The 21089-nt window shown below is 49.7% G+C and overlaps 1 protein-coding gene across 1 annotated transcript in view; it reads right to left on the reverse strand.

The window, feature by feature from the left end:
* The window catches only part of chd5 (chromodomain helicase DNA binding protein 5), a gene marked incomplete at its 3' end in the record, with an annotated part of 117288 nt that overhangs the window by 46608 nt on the left and 49591 nt on the right, over positions 1-21089 (reverse strand). Inside the window, exons 9-13 of the mRNA XM_084315715.1 lie at positions 15528-15752; positions 14814-15020; positions 14386-14597; positions 1038-1169; positions 470-578 (exon numbers count right to left, since the gene is read on the reverse strand). Of these exons, the coding sequence (XP_084171841.1) occupies positions 470-578; positions 1038-1169; positions 14386-14597; positions 14814-15020; positions 15528-15752 (885 nt within the window). The remainder of the gene's footprint in view (positions 1-469; positions 579-1037; positions 1170-14385; positions 14598-14813; positions 15021-15527; positions 15753-21089) is intronic.

The following is a 21089-nucleotide window of genomic DNA, read 5'->3' on the forward strand; positions in this document are numbered from 1 at the left end:
TATTATTATTATTATTATTATTATTATTACTGTATCAGGGTTATCTATTTATATTGCTAAATCTATTCATACATGCAAAGACACATCTATGCATGAAGACGTACTCATACATGTCAGTGTGCCTATTAGTATATACATTCATACATACAAGCATACATTTCACATTGATATAGAATAACCTCTATTTTAAATTGCAGGTTTTAAAATAGAGACAGACTATGCCAGACCCCTGGTGTCGTCCCATCCTAGATTTATCATTTATAATTAGAATTAGAATCTCTTTACTACCAAGTACATTTTTATATATACCAGGAACTTGTCCTCTGCATTGAACCCATCTCCTAACTACTTAGGAGCAGTGGGCAGCCAGCCACGGTCCGACGCCTGGGGACCAACTCCAGTTCTAATGCCAGCGCCTTGGTCAAGGGCAGTGTCTGTATGACTGAGTCTTAATGCACGACCAACTCACATCTATAATGGGAGCATCTGGGGGGATTTCTCTCTTCGGATGGTCCTCTTTGACTTTCTTCCCTTTCCTCACCACCAGGGGGCGTTGGTCCTCCCCTAGTATCTGCTCCCTGACGCGTTATGACAGCAACAAAGTCATATTAGCCTACAACTCAAGCAAGGCCATAGCAGATAGTGAGGAGGGGGTTGGGGAGGCATCGGCAACAGATGTGTTCATTTCTGTGTGTGTGTGTGTGTGTGTGTGTGTGTGTGTGTGTGTGTGTGTGTGTGTGTGTAGTGTGTGTGTGTGTGTGTGTGTGTGTGTGTGTGTGTGTGTGTGTGTGTGTGTGTGTGTGTGTGTGTGTGTGTGTGTGTGTGTGTGAGTGCGTGCGTGCGTGCGTGTGTGTGTGTGCGTGTGTGCGTGCATGTATGTATTATTTAAGATGCAGAGAACAGAGTAAACGGTAAACGAGAGAGCGAAAGAGAAAGAAAAGAGACAGAGAACATAGATACAGTGATAGTATGCAGACAGTGATAGCAAGGGATCGGTGAAGTAAAGTTTAGTTAACATATAAGCATTGTGCACCAACCTGTGGTCCCAGAAGTTAGCTTTGTGGCCGTCGTATTCAGGGATGTCGAAGTCATCTACCTCCCAGGTACACTGGTCATAAGGCAGGTCTCTCCACTTGATCAAGTAATGCACGTCCCCATCCTTATCAAAACTGCAAAGAAAACAAACAGCCATAAAATCAGAATATATAGATAGAGAATGTTGGTGTGCAACTGGTGAACTAGAGATTATGCTATTCATGATCATACTCAATGTCTATAGATCAGCGTTTCTCTTTTGGGTCTCGAGCTGAAAAAGTTTGGGAACCCCTGCTATAGATGATCAGCTTTAGACAAAAACAACTAAATTACCATCAGTTTTTTCTTGGTCCTGCAGAACGCTGATCCCACGTCAGCTATGAGCTGCTTGATTCTGTAAACTGTGACTCAACCTCTTAACTTATGGACCTTGATCATCTGCCATAGATCATGATCTTTTGACAACAACAACGTTCGTGTTTCCTTGACAATGCAGAGGTTCAGCAACCTTGAGACCAGGGAGGTACTGTCATGGATGCAGGTAAAGATAGGTATTTTTTACGATTCCATCATCAATTGAAGGTATATTGAAGGTTCCCAATCCCAACAACAGCCAAAAGGAAATCGGGGACGGAGCCTTCGCAAATTATGCACCAAAGATATGGAACACCCTACATATGGACATCTCTAAATATTTTTAAAAAATAAGCTAAAAACGTAGCTCTTCACCTTAGCCGTCTAATACACTCCGCTGCTTGATTGTCTATTCTATTTTATTCTATTTCACTCTGACTATTCTATTTGACTCTTTTACTTTTTATTACTTTTCATAACTTTTTATTACAGATTTTAAACCGTTAGGTTTTGTGATTCAGAACTGCACTATTGCATAATCTTACTCTGATATTATTGGGGTTTTCCTAGCGAGACAACGGGTCGGAACCCCTGGACAGAAGGATGAGTGATTGTGGGGTACCTTAAACCACACCCCAGCTTGCAGTAACGTACAGGCAGCGACAGCTGTCTTTATATCCGGTATTGACGGTGTGGCTACAACGCCTCTGTGTCGTCTATTCTCAGAACTGCACTATTGCATTATTTTACTAACTGACTAACTGTTTTATTGCACTACACTATTGCCCTATTTTGCTACTCGTTTATAATTTTTAAATTGTCTATTTTATGTGTGATGATCAAGCTGTAAACAGGGAGGCCTGTTGGGATGTTGGATCCTAATGTGGGGAACTGTGATTTGGTATGATATGTCTTACCTTGACTTTGTCTGTTTTGCTCATTTCCTTTTAGGTGCTATTGTAGTGCCGGAGGAAAGAGGAATAAACGGAGGTAACGTAATGCTTGTTTATTGTACAAAGCCACGTCAGTAAACAAGAACACAAGAGCACATGAATCGCTAGCACAGTAATGAATGAATAACAGCGAGTGCAACCGCAATAGATGTCCCCTCTGGCCGCGGCGCCAGATCATTCGTTCCCTCCCACTACACAACACAGTCAGAGGAGAACACGAACCAATACTGTAGTCACTACACCAGCCCCCCCAGTGTTCACCTCAATATACGAAATCCTCACGGTGAGGAGGGCGTATGGCCCGGCCCCTACGACTGTAGGCAAAGTCAGGAGGTGCGGGAGGGGGTGTGACAGCATCCGTCACATCCTCCTGCCGAGCAGGATGGGGGTCAGTGACCAGACGCTCACGAGCGGCGGGGGGTCTAAGGGGTCGCAGGGGGGAATGGCCCCGGCGTGGCAGGGGAGGTAGGACCGGGGGCCGGCCCCTGCGCGGCGGCAGGGCCAAGTCCAGGGGCAGTTCAAGGTCCAAGTGTGCCGGCTTGAGGCGATCCACGGACACACACTCAGGCCTACCCCCCACGTCGACCACAAAGTTCTTGGCCCTGGCCTCGATGACGCGGAAGGGTCCGTCGTAAGGAGGGCGTAGCGGAGTCCTGTGGCCATCGTGACGGATGAACACGAACCTCGCCGAGTGCAGCTCCGGGGGCATCCTCGACGTAGGGACCCCATGCTGCGTAGTCGGGACCGGGACGAAAGTCCTGGCGCTGTCCAGCAGCGAGGCGCGCTGAGCAGCGGTAGACCAGGGCTCTGTCGACCTGGGAATAAAGTGACCCGTAGCGGCTGTCCAAAAACCAGCTCGGCCGACGACGACTGGAGGTCCTCCTTTGGCGCCGTCCTGAGCCCCAGCATGACCCACGGGAGCTTGTCCAGCCAGTCGCCGTCCGTGAGGCTGGCTCGAAGGGCGGTCTTCATGGAGCGATGAAAACGCTCGCAGAGCCCATTTGCCTGCGGATGGTAGGCGGTCGTACGGTGGAGCTTGACCCCCAGACTCCCCGCGACCGCCGGCCACAGTTCCGAAGTGAACTGTGAGCCACGGTCAGAGGAGAGATCAGCCGGGGTGCCGTAGCGGGAGACCCACACCGCGATGAACGCCCGGGCCAGGTCGGGGGCCGTCGTTGAGGAGAGCGGGACCGCCTCCGGCCAGCGAGTCGTCCTGTCCACCATGGTGAAAAGGTAGTTGTATCCGTGCGAGGGGGGCAGCGGTCCTACCAGGTCCATGTTGACATGGTCGAACCTCCGCTCGGGCACAGAGAACTGTTCCAGGGGGGCCTTGATGTGCCGATGCACCTTGGCGCGCTGGCAGGCGGTGCACATGTCGACCCAGGCTCTCACATCCCTCTTGAGCCCTTGCCACACAAACTTCTCCGACACCAGTCGCGAGGACGGCTTCCTGCCAGGGTGAGACAAGCCGTGTATGGCCTCGAAGGCAGGGCGTCTCCAGTTGGCGGGGACTACCGGCCGCGGCTGACCCATGGAGACGTCGCACAAGAGCGTAACCCCCGCATCACCGAACACTACCTCCTCCAGGCGCAGTCCAGTGTCCGACGACTTGAGCGCTTGGACGGCAGGATCGGCGGCCTGGTCCGCAGCCATGCTGACGTAGTCCAAACCCAGCTGCACCGCACCGACCACCGCCCTGGAGAGACAATCTGCCACCTGGTTGGACTTCCCAGCAACGTGCTGGATGTCCGTGGTGAACTCGGACACGTAGGCGAGCTGGCGCTGCTGACGGTCGGACCACGGCTCTGCCGCCTTGGACATGGCGTGCGTGAGCGGCTTATGGTCCACGTAGGCCGTAAACTCGCGTCCCTCCAGCAAGAAACGGAAGTGCCTGACAGCAAGCCACAGCCCGAGGAGCTCCCTGTCGAACGTGCTGTACCTCTGTTCACTGGGCGACAGCTGGCGGCTGAAGAAGGCAAGCGGCTGCCAGGCGTCCCCAACCCACTGCTCGTACACCGCTCCCACAGCAAAGTCAGAGGCGTCCGTGGTGAGAGCGGTGGGCGAGGGGTGGGCCAACATGGCCGCGCGGGCCAGGGCCTCCTTGGTGTCTTGAAAAGCCTTGACCCGCTCCGCCGTCCAGTCCACCGGCTGCTTCAGCGTCTTGCCCTTCTGGGCGTCGTACAGAGGCCGCAGGATGTGAGCGATGTGGCGGAGGAAGCGATAATAAAAGGTCACCATCCCGATGAACCCCTTGAGCTCGCTGACTGTGCAGGGGCGCGGAAATGCGGCGACCGCTTTCACCTTCGAGGGGAGGGGGGTCACCCCCTCTGCGGAGACCCGGTGCCCGAGGAAGTTGATGGCGCCCCGCCCGAACTCACACTTCACCGGGTTGACGATCAGCCCATGCTGGCTGAGCCGTGAGAACAGGGTTCGGAGGTGGGACAGGTGCTCCTCCTCTGTGGCGCTCGCTACGAGGATGTCGTCCAAGTAGACGAAGAGGAATGGCAGGTCCCGGAGCACCGAGTGCATGAGGCGTTGGAAGGTCTGCGCCGCATTCTTCAGGCCGAACGGCATTCTCAGGAACTCGAAAAGCCCAAAGGGCGTGACGACGGCCGTCTTGGGGACATCCTCGGGGTGCACCGGTACCTGATGGTACCCCCGTACCAGGTCCACTTTTGAGAAGAAGCGATTGCCTGCCAGGTTCGCCGCAAAGTCCTGGACATGCGGGACCGGGTAGCGGTCAGGCTTGGCCGCGTCGTTGAGGCGGCGGTAGTCCCCACATGGGCGCCACCCACCGTCTGACTTAGGGACGATGTGCAGGGGAGACGCCCAGGGGCTGTTCGAGCGCCAAACGATGCCCACCTGCTCCATGTGCGCAAACTCCGCCCTGGCGACGGCCAGCTTCTCCGGGTTGAGGCGTCTGGCCCTGGCGTAGAGGGGAGGCCCACTGGTCTCAATGTGGTGCTCCACCCCGTGTTTCACCGTGGGCGCGGAAAAAGTGGGCTTGCCCAGGTCGGGGAACTCAGCGAGTAGCCGAAGGTACTGGTCACTTTCGGCGAGTGTATTGGACCACCCGCCGTAAACGGCCTCCCTCTGCGTACATGCAAAGGAAGCGAAAGTCTGTGAGTTGACCAGGCGCTTGTTCCCCACGTCCACTAGCAGGTTGTGGGCGCACAGAAAATCCGCGCCAAGGAGGGGGAATGTGACAGCCGCAACGACAAAATCCCACGAAAAACATTGTCCTCCAAAGCACACGTCCACCGCCCGTGTGCCGTAAGAGCGGATGGGCGTGCCGTCCGCACCCGTCAACTGCGGACCACGCTCCTTCCTTGCCACATCCGACCTCTCTGCCGGAATGATGCTCCACTGGGCACCCGTGTCGCAAAGGAAACTGCGACCAGAGGCGGTGTCTCGGATGAAGAGCAGCCTGTTGGTGACGCCAGCGCTCAGGGCCACTACTGAGCGCCGGCCCCGCCGTTTCCCGTAGGTCCGAAGGTGCAGGGCGAGCGGCACCGTCTGGCCTTGGCGCCAAACGTGGCATGGAAGAAGCAATGGCCCGCTGCGTTACCGTGCTGGCTAGAAGGTCTGGCGTCCTCCCTCGCTCTCCTGCGACGGTCCGGTGGCGGGGCGGTCGTGGGAGCGAGCAGGTCAGTGGACCGCTGAGGCATGGCCAAAACAAAACGCTCCGCCTCCCTGGCCAGGGCGCTGTCTGTGTTGGCCAGTGCCATCCTCACTTGTGCCGGCAGCGTGCGCATGAACAGCTCTGTAAAGAGAATCATGGGGTCTTCGCTCCCCAGCAAATTCAGCATCCTCTCCATGCGCGCAGAAGGTCTCTCGTCTCCCAATTCCGACATAGCAAATAGGCGGCGCACCCTCTCTGCAGCGGACAGTTCAAAAGTATCTAGCAGTAGGGTCTTGAGGTGCTCATATTTGTTTGTCGCCGGGGGATCAGACAAAAAACCTACCACTCTAGCTGCGGTGGAGCTGCCCAACACTGCCACCGTGTGGTTGTACCGGTCGTCGTCATCATGTACGTTGCTCTTGTTGAAGTTTGCCTCCACAATAGCAAACCATGCAGCCGGAGTCGACTCCCAGAACTCAGGTAGCCTGAGCGTGGGCGCGCGCGCACCATGCGCTTCCCTGACGGGGGATGGTGATGGCTGCCGATGGCCTGAACGTCTCCCTCGTCCGGACATTTTGAAAGAATGTTTGTTCGCTGATTATTGTACACAATTCGCCGTAACAAAAATCCGCGTCGGGGTCACCAGTGTAGTGCCGGAGGAAAGAGGAATAAACGGAGGTAACGTAATGCTTGTTTATTGTACAAAGCCACGTCAGTAAACAAGAACACAAGAGCACATGAATCGCTAGCACAGTAATGAATGAATAACAGCGAGTGCAACCGCAATAGATGTCCCCTCTGGCCGCGGCGCCAGATCATTCGTTCCCTCCCACTACACAACACAGTCAGAGGAGAACACGAACCAATACTGTAGTCACTACACCATACAAATTTATTTTACAAGTTTATTATTATTATTATTATTATTATTATTATTATTAATTATTATTATTATTATTATTATTATTATTATTATTATTATTATTATTATTATTATTATTATTATTATTATTATTATTATTATTATTATTATTATTATTATTATTATTATTATTATTATTATTATTATTATTATTATCAATTACTTAAAAAAATTATTATATTTATGGCCTGTTAAGTCGTGACGTATTGACCTTCCAATAAAGTTTCCGGGGGCAAGCTTCCTGCGCTGCGTCTTTTTTTTTTTTTTTTTTACACTTTTTCTCCCATCCCAATTTCATATCGTCCAATTCAACCCTCCCCTGTCTCGAACGCTGTTTCATGCCTCCCACAAGCCGGCTGCAATGTGGACGTGTAAGCCATACATAGCACGAGTCCCCTCCGATACTCGAGGTAGCAGCCATCGCATCGTTTCACCTGCGCAGCGCGATCTTTCAGCGTCAGGGGTCTGCGCTTTGGAGGGACGCCGCCCCTATCGCTTCTTGATTCTACTGCGCAGGCGCACCAACCGACCTGTAGGAGTCGCTGTCCACAACGTCTGATCCCCACCCATCAGTTTTCCCTGCCCCTAATACTGCCAATTGTATTAGTACGGACGACCAGCCAAACTGAAAACAATGTGGAGAGCTGGGCTCGAACCCAGCGTCTCCAGCATTGGTGGTGAGTGCCTTGCCCACTGCACCACCTAGCCGCCCTGTGCTGCGTCTTTTTGACATGCCTCAGTGCGGTGTCCCTCGTTGTTAGACTGAGTCATAAAAAAACTGTTTGGGGTATGAGCTCTTAGTATATCCTGCTGTCTGAAGTGGAGCGTTTGGCCCCGGACCTGAATATACTTAACTGAATAGAACGTGGGAGGAGGAGGGAGAGACTCCCTGAAGTGGTGGTAAGGAGGTTAATGAACACAGGTGTGGCTGGTCAGGTTGGTTAACCTCTCTCGCTTTATCCTCCACAGTGAGACTGGGAGCTGAGCCGACACACAGACAGTGGGACTTACTGTATATTATATTTTATGTTGAACCTTGAAACATTTTGATAGAGGCATCTTGGATATCAATTAATCGCCGGAGCGATATGCGTGATGTGTGGTTAAAAGGCCAGCATTCTAAAGTATAGGAATACGTGGCGGTGTTTGCAGGGCTATAACTATATTCCATATTATAGGTATGGATAGAATATTATGGCCCATTTGACATCGAGTATCTATCGTTCAATATGTGAAAAAGAAATAATTTGTTCATCCATACATTCCCGTTTTATACCGTGGTGAATATAAGTATGGTTTTAGAACAGTCTAGGGCAGTGGTTCTCAAACTGTGGTATGCGTACCACTGCTGGTACTTGGTGGTACTGCTGGTGGTACTTGATTTTTTTTAATAAAAAATATATATATTATAATATTTTTAATTTAAAAAAAAAATTGTGCAGTCAGGCCACTGAACTTAGAAGCAGGCCAGGCCAGTGTTTCTAGTTGCAGCAGCGCGATCGTTAGATAACCGAAGTGAGGAACAGAACAACCAGGAGATCACTGTGACAGAGAGTAATGCAGTCTAAACAGTCATAAATATTTTATTCAACTTCAGCCCTGATCATAACCATTTTTATTTTTAGATTTTTTTGTAATGTCAGATAAAAAATGAAATACTCCCACTTTTCTGAAAAGAGTTGTTGTTAAATCTGACATTACAAAAAATCCATCAAAATCTGTGTTGTTGCTAATCATTGACACATGCCTAGCCTGTAATAATCCCCACAGAAGAATTTACTTTGCATTTGATATATTGAAAGTATTTGACCTTTTGTGTGTTTTTTAAGAATAATTTGTGATGCCATCACACAAACTAGCATTTAAAGGGTTACAATTCGAAAATGTATTGAATATGTTTTTTTTTTTTTTTTTATATATATATATACTTTGTGATGCCCATCACAAACAAACACTGGAATTTAAAGGGTAAAATTAAAAAAAATCCTGCACCAGAATGCAGGAAATTAAGTCTTTGTAACAAAATAATTCCTGGTGGGGGACCCCCACTTAGAAAGTGGCCTGACTGGGGCTATATTTCACACTATTTCCCAGCCTGAATTATTTCCCTAGTCCGGCCCTGCTTATGTGTGTGTGTGTGTGTGTGTGTGTGTGTGTGTGTGTGTGTGTGTGTGTGTGTGTGTGTGTGTGTGTGTGTGTGTGTGTGTGTGTGTGTGTGTGTGTGTGTGTGTGTGTGTGCGTGTGTGTGTGTGTGTGTGTGTGCGTGCATGCGTGCATCCGTGCGTGTGTGCATGCGTGCGTGTGTGTGTGTATGTGTGTGTGTGTTTGTGTGTGTGAGAGAGAGAGAATGAAGGACAATTGCTTGCTGTGTGTGTGAAAGAGAGAGAGAGAGAGAGAGAGAGAGAGAGAGAGAGAGAGAGAGAGAGAGAGAGAGAGAGAGAGAGAGAGAGAGAGAGAGAGAGAGAATTAAGTACATTTGCTGAAATACAGTTCTTAATTTTCTGAGAATGTTAGTTATTATGTTCTCAATGCCCCTTGCATTGTATGAGTTGTGTGGAAGAGTTTGCTAGTTCTAGTGCTACCCCTTTGTACATTGTGGCTGTGTCTGACAAAAGTTAACAATAAATAATGGTATTAGGAATACATTTGCCTCCTGCGTGAACTGTGCATAGCTGAATAGACTCTATTTTAACGTCGGTCATATGGTACTTGGAGAGCCAGCTACGTTCTCAGGTGGTACTTGGTGTAAGAAGTTTGAGAACCACTGGTCTAGGGTAATTCCTGGGAGGCTGGTAATAGCCTGCAACGTGTATTATACTAAATGCATTGGCATTTCGTCCCTACACACGCTACAATAAAAAAATCAAATTCATATGATAGGTATTATGTTGCATCATGAATGCATGAAAGGGGGGGGGGGGGTCGTTTTTTTTATGCTTTGATCGTCACCAACGGAATACGTTGCGGACTAACGTTACAGTATACGCTCTGATCGCAATGAAGACATTCTTGGATCAATGCAAGATTGATATCATATAGCCCTTACCTTGACTAGGATGTACCCCAAAAAGAATATTCCAATTATCTGATCGCCATTCCAAGTATTGATGTCCATCGTGTCGCCAACATAATCCACCACAGAACATGGATCGGGAGTAGGGATGTCCTGATCACGTTTTCTTGCTCCCGATCCGATCCCGATCATGTGATTTTGAGTATCTACCGATACCGATATTTCCCAATCACGTGATGTTCCGAAGATCGGGATCGACAAAAAAAAAAAAAAAATCGGGATTTCTTTTATTTTATTTTTTTTTATTCAACAAACATGACCATGTTCACGTCTTAAACTCATACTGAGGCCTTAGTTTTGGTTTTAAATTGCATATCATCATTCATTTATTTATTGTCACACAGAGCAGAAGAATTTTGCCAAAACAAACCAATGGTATCCAGCTGCAGAACGGCAGACCAGTCACACTCTCAGACCCAAACGCATTTCCTTTGATTTAATTATACATCAAATGATTTATGTCAAGGATTGCAATGCCTCGCTTGAATGAAGTTAACTTTTCACCTGGATAACGTCAACATTCAGGGTGAATGTAATGTGAGAAATTGGGATTAAAAAAAATATATAAAATTTTATTTGGGTCTGCCGTTCTGCAGCTGGATACTATTGGTTTGTTTTGGCAAAATTCTTCTGCTCTGTGTGACAATAAATAAATGAATGATGATATGCAATTTAAAACCAAAACTAAGGCCCCAGTATGAGTTTAAGACGTGAACATGGTCATGTTTGTTGAATAAAAAATAAATAAATAAAAAAATCCCGATCTTAAAAAATAAATAAATAAAAAAATCCCGATCTTCGGAAAATCACGCTATCGGCCCCGATCCCGATCACGTGAGTAGTTGTTTCTTCTCAATCCGAGCGTTATAACCGCTTCCCTTGCCCGGAGAAAAATAGCCGACCCGGACCCATATAATCGACGCACAGTCCAAGACACAAGGTTTCAAAGGGTGCTCGATACCGCCGCCTGGTAGGATGCGGTCGGTATTGCACTTTTGCGATCTCAGACTCATTCCCTATGATAACATCAGGCTCCCTGGATGGATAATGAATGGAAATATCGACTAAAAGAAATAACGATGAAAACCCGACTTTTCTCGGGTTTGGCGCTCAAGCGTCGGCGAGTTAACCCGACTTTATTCGGGTATGGCGTCCATTGAGTTAAGTGTATACTGTACATGGGGATATTCACGGTGATCCTGTGGTGCCAGTGCAAATGCGCTATAAGGAGAAAAAGCACAACATAAAGGCTCAGTGGTGACGCATGGTTAACCGACGCTGCAGGTGCCTCTGGGAACCATAAGAGGCCCCACAGGCCCCGAGCTCCACTCCATGGATGATTTTCCACTTGAGCAGTCTTGTGACGATACTTTGTGCTTTGCCTTTGATCAAGTGGTAAAAATCTATGGATATATACTGTAGTGTGTTCTGAACACAACACAGACATATCCACACATCTGCACACTGTATTGATTAGGGACGGGCTGTACACTACAGAGTCGTGACTGGTTTTGTCTCGGGCGGTGGAGGGTCTCGACCACCCGCTGCTGTACATCAGCTGAGTACTCTCTGAAAGGCTGGGCACGGCACCATTGAGATAGGAATGACTGACCCTCCACTATTACCCACCCTCTGTGCGGACCATGCCCCCCTCCACTATTACCCACCCTCTTATGCCCCCCTCCAGTGGCTCCACCACATGAAAGATACTAACGCCTGGACCACCCGTGGTATCTGGCTTTGCAGCCTTTTAAGTTCACAGTGAATCGTAGTCCAGGAGCACAGATGGTGGTTGCTGCTCTTCCTCTGCCGTTCTCATGGGGGGGGGGGGGGGGGGGCATTTGTCGGCCGGGAGGTGCTTCTGCTGGTGTCGGCTGTGGAGGAGGTGATGTCGGGAGAGACTCCCTGAAGTGGCAGTAGGGAGGTTAATTAACACAGGTGTGGCTGGTCAGGTTGATTAACGTCTCTCCCTTTATCCTCCACAGAGAGACTGGGAGCTGAGCCGACCACACAGACAGAAAGGCTTGTGCTTCGCTAAACAGGGACTTTAAGTTAGATGATATTTCATGTTGAACCTTAGCTGCATGGCTGCTGAAACACTGGGAAAATGTCAGAGTGTCTGTGTATAAAGGTCGCCTAGAGTTCGCATCAAGCTTTGTCTCCCAGTGTACTGTGTAGGTCGCTTTCACATATAGTTTTGGTGGACTCGGTGCGGTTCTGGGGGTGAAGTTGCAACATTGTTGCATTCTTCATTTGGTTCGCCTGCTTTCACATAGAAATCTGTCAGGCGGACCGAGACCTTCTGAACAATGTCACGCGGTCGAAAAGGGCGCTTGTCTATTGGACAGTGGAAATGTGTGTGTGGCTGCGATCCCGTGTGTGCGCGCGCGCGTGTGTGTGTGTGTCTGTGTGTGGACTGCGGAGCCCTCCAGATCAGCGGAGCCGAGTTTTGACATGGCATTGATCCATTGTTCTATTGAAGCACATTACCACCATCCTCTCGCTAAACAACTTGTAGACCACTGTGTTTTTATGAGTGCCCACAAGTAGCTGTTTTATTAATAATATAATAAGCCGCACGCCTCGGTAATAATAATAAGCCGTGTTTTTTCTTCCTTCTTCCCAAGATGCACAGATATATAGATAGATAGATAGAGAGATTAGATGCAGTGTGCTTGTTTTGCAGTGAGTGCTGCGAGCAGTGGTAATAATAATCACTTCCTATATTTGGTTCGCGTTTGGTTCGATGAAGCCGAACCGAGACCGACGTTTTCAGGCGGACCAGAGTTCGACTGTTTGGTCCGCGAACCGAGTTCGACGCGCATTCACACAGACCCGAAAAACCGGACTATCGAATTCTGGTCCGAAAGTCCGGACCAAACAGCCCCTGTGTGAAAGCGACCTTAGTCGCCTAGTGGTTCTCAACTGGTGGGTCGCAATCCAAAAGTGGGTTGCGGGGCCATTTTGAGTGGGTTTTTTTTATGCTGCGCTTTTACTTTGAAGGACATACGTTTCCCATGACGCAGCGCACGTGCAGTAGCCGTTTGCTGCCAGCGTTGTCATGACAGTAACACTAACGTCGTCACATCAGTTAGCGCTCATTGATTCGAGCATTTGTAAACATGGCGAAACACAAATACGACACAGACTACATTAAATATGGGTTTTCTTACATTGAGGACAAAAGAGAGGGACCAAAACCTCAGTGTGTTGTGTGCAGTGAAGTGCTAGCACATGAAAGCATGAATCCATCAAAAATGTATATTCTTCATAATACAATGCTGTTCAGTATCCCCTGATAGGGTAATCAATGCTACAGTTCAATTGAGATTATTGAAACTTGATGAGCATCACCAGTTTAAACTTGTTTAAAAGGCATAATGTCTGTAATTCAAGATAAATCTGCCTTCTGTAGTTCTCTGTAGCTCACTTGGTAAAGCATGGCACTAACAATGCTGAGGTTGTGGGTTCGATCCCATGGGACTACATATACTGAAAATCTATGCACTCAGGTACTATACGTTGCTATGGATAAAAGCATCTGCTAAGAAGCATATATATATTTCTTAAATTTTGTATTGGGTTTTTAGCCCTAGTTGCACTTTTGTTGCACTTTTTTTGGTTTATTTCATGTTTTTAACAATGCATGAAGGATTGTGTATTACTGCAAACAATTTTGTGAAATTAATCAAAGTGGTTAAAAAATGTGGGTCACGACTTAATGCCTAAAGAAAAATGTGGGTTGTGAGGCTAGACCAGTTGAGAACCACTGGCCTAGAGTACGCATCACGCTTTGTCTCCCAGTGTACTGTGTTAGTCGCCTAGACTAGTATGCATCAAGCTTTGTCTCCCAGTGTACTGTGTTAGTCGCCTAGACTAGTATGCATCAAGCTTTGTCTCCCAGTGTACTGTGTTGGTCCAAACCCAGAGGGTAGCACCCACACTTGCTACATGGATATTCATCAAATATATCTAATATGTATATAAATTGGACATTCATCATCAAATACATGAAATATGTATATAGATTGGACATTACAGCAATATTATAAAGAATGTGCAAAGAAAATTGGATGAGAATACACAGTTTCACTGGAATTATGCTGCTAGGGAAGGGAACAGCTCGGGTCCATGTTTATTTCCTGTCAGTTATTGATATTAGCAAACACTGCCACAGGAAGTACACCTGGGTTAATTTAGCATGTGTATGTTGTCAAGTTGAATGATCTGTAGACCATTTTGAATTGTATTACAAAAGCAAAAAAAAAAGGGAATTTAGACAGTAGTTTACGCCAAAAATAAGACTGGTGGATATTGTTACAGTAAAAAAAACAAGAAAAATTTGGTGTTGTGAGGTTTTGACCATATGGCCGAGCAGACGTCGGTAATGCTCATGAGCAGCGTGTGTGTGAATGTGAGCTGCCACCTGTGGTTGATGATCCTGTGGAGGACCATCCACTCTGGTTTGATGCCGTAGCGGTAGAAGCCCTCCTCCATGATGGCATACTGGGGGTCCTTGCTCTTCCTCTTCTCGTTGTTCAGCTCCTCCTCTCCGGAGCCGTAGTCGTAAGGCGGGGGCTCGTCCATTTCGTTCTTACGCTGGTAGTTCCGGTACATGACCGTGTGGTACAGCTCCAACTGTCACAACCATACATTAGACAACATGTCCCGTTTAGTATCATGTCATACATGTCAGCATCATTTCTATCGTTCCATAATTTACGCTTATGAATCAAATCATAAGGAATCCTGCTGTCGCATAGGGCGGTCATTTGATGATCTACCTTGTCTTGTCAGGTAAGGATGTATGAATGTATTGAGGCAGAACAGACCTCCCTGACTCCAGCGTCTCACCTGCAGCTCGCTGACCCAGGAGCAGTGCCAGTAGGAAAGGCCAGCCCATTTCACGAAGAACTCCCTCTCCGGGTGACCCTTAAGTGGGGGGTTGACCAGAGGGTCTACGGGCTTGCCGTCAGGGCCGGGGGGCAACTCATCCGGCAACGGAGGATCCCCCCACGTCCAGTGCAGGACCCTCTGTACCTTTCCTTTGAGGGGTGGACACTGAGGGACAAAAAGAGAATATAAGATAAGACAAGATAAGATAAGAAGCAGAAAGGATAGGAGTCATGAGTGCATGGTTTTGTTGCATTTTTTCCTATTGCTAGGTTTTAGTGAGTTTTTGTTTTGTTCTTGATTTATTGTGATGTTTCTTCTTAACTTGTTTAAAGAAGACGTGTCTGGCCCATGGGGTCATTAACGTGTGTTGTCGGGCCTTACAAATACATTTGATTTGATTTGATTATGAGACAGTGTTTGGTGGGAAGCTAGCTGCCTGCTCCCTCCTTGTCCACCATTATCCTCTACCTCTACTACTGTTTGTCTCTCAGGAGGACAGTGACAATTAATTTATGTACAGTATGCATTGTCCGACCGCATATAGGAGAGTGGCAAGTATAAAGTTAAGTGTGTAATAGCCCCCCCCTTCACAATAGATTACCCTACAATGTATCTCAATGGGGTCATTAAAGACATTAAAGTAATTGCTATGAGGTGTCGCTCGCTACTTACCATGCAGCGTGGGCACAGCCACTCTCCGTTGGGTATCTCGGGGAGGGGGGGGTTGAGGCAGTGGATGTGGTAGGAGGAGGGGCAGGTGTCACAACACAGCAGCTCTCCTCCATCCTTACACACCCTGCAGAACTCCATGTGATCGTCCTCTTCCTCACCGGCCACTTCTTCCTCCTCCTCCTCCTCATCATCGTCTTTGGCCTCCCACTGGATGCCCTCCTTCTCCTGAGAGACACAGTGGTCGTCTAAGATTAAAGGGAAAACTCTACTCCATCCATTGTACAAAGAATATCTGATTTCATCACTAAGGTGAGTAATTTTAGTCAGTCCAAAAAGCACTTACACAATATGTTGTTTTTTTCTATATTGGATGCAGAAATGATTGCGATTTGTTAGCAGTCCAAGTGGGGGTCAATGGGGCCCAAACCATGTCTCTGAAATTCATATGATGTGAAACCAGTTGGGAAGCTGTGATTTGTACATAATCATTTCTGTCCCCATTGACTTCCTCTAGCATTGCTAACAAATGCTAGGCTTGTCATTTCAAAGAGTTTTTTATGTGATCTGACCACACAAGGATACATATCATGCTGCATATCTCGCTGTTGCACTTTAGTTGACCTCTGAGCTCGGGAGAATGATGGAGAGTTAAGAGTGAGAGAAAGAGGAGAAAAATGTAGCCTGCAGTTTTGTTGTTGTTGAGCCAAGCAATGAATGTTGTTAATGGCAGAATGGAACTGTATGCAAGTTATATTATCATACTGGCCAATCGCGTCTCGCTCTAGCCATAATGAGATATCTCTTATCTCCAGCACCTACTGTGCTCACGAACAAACAATTGCACTCTCATGCACGTGACAAGGCCACGCCCCGCGTCCTACTATATGACGCCGGACATGGTCACACGCCCCCTTCCTCTTTTTTGTTTCCAACATGGATGCTGCAGTGCACTCCATGAACTAGTTGTTATGAAATGCAGAGAGAAATTACACAATGTTGGGTTTTCGCCGGAGATTCACCAGCCCCTGGAATCTTCTCGGCACATCCTAACAGCGCATCGGGCCTGTCCTGGGTTTCCTCGTCTCGTGACAGCGGACCGAGGGACGTCGCGCGGCGGCTAGCTGTCGGGCTAGGTCGTGCACAGGTAGGGCCCGCGCTGCCAGGCATTAATGCTATTTTGTGATACTGCTCATTGTCCTGTGAGACAGCCAAGTTGTGTATTGGCGCGAGGGGCAGGATATTTTGGAAAACATGGTTGTCATGACTCTGTTTTGGGTGTTTTCCCAGCTATCCTAGTGCGCACGGCTAATGCTAATGCTACAATGCTGGGTCTCCGTTCTTGTTCGCCGCCGAGGGCTGTCTTTTCTAAAAGGTCTTCCCTCCTCTTAACCATTCATGCTGACGGTCAATCGGTGTCTACTGTTGGGAGTTTTGACGGGGGCTTGTTTACCATTTCATGGGTGGATGGGCTGAGGCCTAGGGCTGGTGTGCTTTTTGTGAATCTATGAATTGTGTGCGGGACTGGTGTTTCTCTGGTCTGCATCCCCTTAACATTTGTGTGTATGGGCTAGCCCATTCTGCAGTGTGTTAGTGGAGTTTTCGTTCATTTATTCATTTACCCCTTCATGGGTGCACACCACAGTGGAGGTTGCTGCATTCCTACTAGTGAGCCAGTGCTTCACTAGTAGTAGTTTTTTGTTGCAGCCACCACTGGTGCTCCGTGCTTGTGAAGCAGGTGGCATCAGTCCTTTGCCTCTGACATGATGGAACGGTGTCCCGCCAGGCCGACGCCATGAGGCGAGTCGGCCCGGCAGGTGGCTGGTGGGCTGTTAAGCCTATACCGCCACGGTATAGAATTAGCAGCGACTAGTAACATTGTTCGAATTGCTGTTTTTTCTGTAAAAAATTATGTCGGGTGGCGGGGCCTTAGGGCCAGCCGACGTCGAAACATCGCGCAAGGTTTTGAGGTTATTAGCTTTGACCTAGCCGCAAGCTATAACCGCAGGGAGGGCTAGGATGCTGTCAACGCTTGTTTACAGACATCTTGGTTGGATCAGTCTCCCCTTGAGGAGGAGAGAAATGTTTTCCCTCCTCAGGGCTCCCCTCTCCGCAGAGGGACTTTGGTCTTTCCGCAGGAGCGCGGGCGGTATTTGACGTAGGCCCCACACCGCCTCACACCACGCAGCCTCAACCAGCGGCCATGTTTCCCCCGCCTGAGGTACCCTGGACACAAAGACAACAGGTAATCGCAAGGCCGGCAGCCTTGGCGGCCGAGGGATTGGTTACATTAGATGAGCACGCCCTAAAAAAACGTTGCCATCTAGCTGTGTCTAGCTCGCTCTCCGGTCACTCCCCCCCCCAACACCAGCGGGATAAGGGCTCTGATTTGTTTCCTTTGGCTGCGGGCCGCGTGCCTTCGGTGAAGCGCAAGCGGCCCCATGTTTCGCTTCTCATGGGGACAGGGGCTGACACCCAGTTGCTGGCTAGGCCTGGGTCTGTCCGTGAGAATGTTGTCCTGTCAAGCGGCTCCCACGCCACACGTTCTGCATCTGTGTTTGGTGAGCCTGGTGTTGTGTCTGTCAACAATAAAGGTTGTCAGCGGGGGAGCTCGAGGCCCTTGGGGTCGCAGCGTGAGTTCCCCCTGCCCCGCCCTCGCCAGGCCGGGTATCACGTTAGTGCCTCCCACGGCCGGAAGACCGGTGGTGGTCTGGCAGGCGCGCGTGATTTGGGTGGTAGTAATATCACTGCAGGGCTACGGTGTGTAGGAACCCACCCTATCGCGCAGTGTGGGGACCTCACGCCTTGCATGTCCAGCTGTAGAACAGTTCCTCAGCAATCCATGCCGGGGAGGTGTTCAGTGGGGGAGCTTTTTGTCACCCGGTGTGATGTCAGCTTCCCCCGTATCAAATCGGCCCTTTCTGTCGGGGTCCCCCCTTGGGTGCGATTGCCTCGTTGGTAGTATCAGGGTCCGATATCCCGAGTCTGCGAGACACCCTGCTTGCGCGGTTGGCGGGTCCAGGGTTGGCAACGCACAGCGGGTGGGACCGGGCCGCCTATCTACGGTTCCTGGCGGACCAGCGTCAAGTGGCGGCGGGTGCCCTTGGGATTGTCATCACATATGGCTACAGCAGTGCCATATGTCGAGGTGGATGGAGAGAACGCTGAGGCGGGGACTTGTGTTTACACAACCCCACCCGTTTTCAGGTTTGGTACAGACCCTATTGTCGGGGTCAACAGCAGTGACAGCTCTGGCCGACGAGATCCAATCTCTGTGGGCGAAGCAAGCCATTGTCGTGGTCCCAAAGGAGGACGCGACGCGTGGCGTTTCCTCCCGGTATTCTCTGGTGCCCGAGAAATCTGGGGGGGGGGGGGGGTGTAAGACCCATACTGGACCTGTCCCATGGAAGGTTAAGAATTATGACCGTCTCCCACCTGTTAGACGCTGTCAGGTGGGGGCCTGGTTCTACTCCATAGACCTGTAGGATGCATGTTCGCATCCCGATCTTCCATCCTAGGGCTTACCTACGCTTCCTTTGCAGGGCTTAGCGTACGAGTTGGGGATTACGTCTATGGGGATTACGTCCAGACATAGTCGGGCAGGTCTGGGACCGATTCCGTGGCCATACGGGATTCTGTACGCTTTCCCCCCCTTACACCTGATAGCTCAGCTGTTGGGGCGGGTACGTCGTGAGCGCGGGACTTGGTCCTGGTCGGGCCGGGGCTCAGCTGTGTGGTCCCCGGCCCTGATTCAGCTCTGTGTGGCCCCACCGTGGCCTGTTCTGTGGTCACCGCGGGCCCTCTCTCAGGCACGCGGAACTCTGTTCTGCCTTCCTGTTCTGGGGAAGCCTCTAGGCTTGGCTGCTGACAGTGTGAATCTGGTGGGGATGCGTCTTGACTATTCTGTGGTTAACGCTATCCGGTACGCACGCTCTCCGTCCTCTACCACGGCTTACGCTGGGGAGTGGCATATGGTCGAGTGTGGGGGCGGAACGTTGTTCAGCCACCCTCTCATGGGACATTCCCAAGACAAATCCCAATCAACAGTGTTGAAATGGCAATAAAGTTTCTATCTATCTATCTATTCCTGCTTGGCGCTCTGCGTCTCAAGCCGGTGGAACGTTCTCTGTCTCCGAGTTGGGACCTCCAACTGGTCCTCGGCCGGTTGTCTGAGGCCCCGTTGAGCCTCTTGAGCAGGCGCCGTTGGAGCAGCTGTCTTCAAGACTGCGTTCCTGCTGGCCGTCACCTCCGCTAAGCGCGTGGGTGAGTTGTGTGCTCTCTCGGTGCAGCCTGAGTGCCTGTCTATTCGTGCCAATAGCGGTGCGACTCTGAGGCCTAATCCAGTCTTCGCTCCGGGGATATTGTGATTCAGGCGTTTCATCCGCCTCCTCACGCTAGTGGGTTAGAGGCGAGCCTTCATCTGTCGTGTCCTGTCCGTGCTTTGGGGGTTTACCTCAGTCGGACTCGGGATCTCAGGGCTGCCGATCAACTTTTTGTTTGTTACGGTGGCCCTCGCGCTGGTAAGGCACTGTCCAAGCAGCACCTGTCACATTGGTTGTGCGAGGGCATTGCCCTTTGCTACACGTTGGCTGGACAGGCCCCCCCTGGGGGTGTCAGGGCGCACTCCACTCTTGTTAGGGGGGGCCTCGGTGGAGGACATCTGTGCTGCGACCTCCTGGTCCTCCCCAGGTCCCTTCGTTAAGTTTTACCTCATGGACATGACTGGGGTTTCTGTCTCCCAGGCGGTTCTGAGGTCTGGGACCTCCCCTGTGTCCCGCCTGTCGTGGGTTAGCAGGGGTGTGTGGGTGTGTGCCACGGGATGATGTGTCACACGTGGTCCCGCCTGTACTGTGCGTTTTTAGGGGTCTCTGGTTCCCTCTTTTTCGCACTTTGGTGGAGTTGACTGCCTCCTCCCCTTCGTTAGGACGGGCGGGTGGACGGGACCCCCCTTTCCCCTGGTAGTAGGGCTTGCGGGCCCTCAGGGGGTACACTTGTCGGGCCACGCGTCTGCTCTGCCCCATATCTCATTATGGCTAGAGCAAGACGTGATTGGCCAGTATGATAATATAACGAAAGGTTATCCTAGTTATATGAATACTGGCTGAGCATCTCGCTCTTAGAGCCCTGAGGTCCCTTGGTTGGGTTTTCAGTGTTGGAAACTTTTTCTGAGGAAGGGGGAGTGTGACCATGTCCGGCGTCATATAGTAGGACGCGGGGGCGTGGCCTGGTCACGTGCATGAGAGTGCAATTGTTTGTTCATGAGCACAGTAGGTGCTGGAGATAAGAGATATCTCATTATGGCTAGAGCGAGACGCTCAGCCAGTATTCATATAACTAGGTTATAGGATAACCTTTCGTTAAAAGAACATGTTTGTTTATCGTGGATGTCTGTAGCATAATGTTTCACCCACAGCGTTAGCTTGGTAACGTTACTTAATGTTTAGCCCACAGTGTTAGCTTGGTAACGTTACTTAATGTTTAGCCCACAGTGTTAGCTTGGTAACGTTATTTAATGTTTAGCCCACAGTGTTAGCTTGGTAACGTTACTTAATGTTTAGCCCACAG

The sequence above is a fragment of the Notolepis coatsorum genome, assembly GCF_963971535.1.
Source record: "Notolepis coatsorum genome assembly, chromosome: 6".
In the NCBI taxonomy this organism is placed as follows: Eukaryota; Metazoa; Chordata; class Actinopteri; order Aulopiformes; family Paralepididae; genus Notolepis; species Notolepis coatsorum.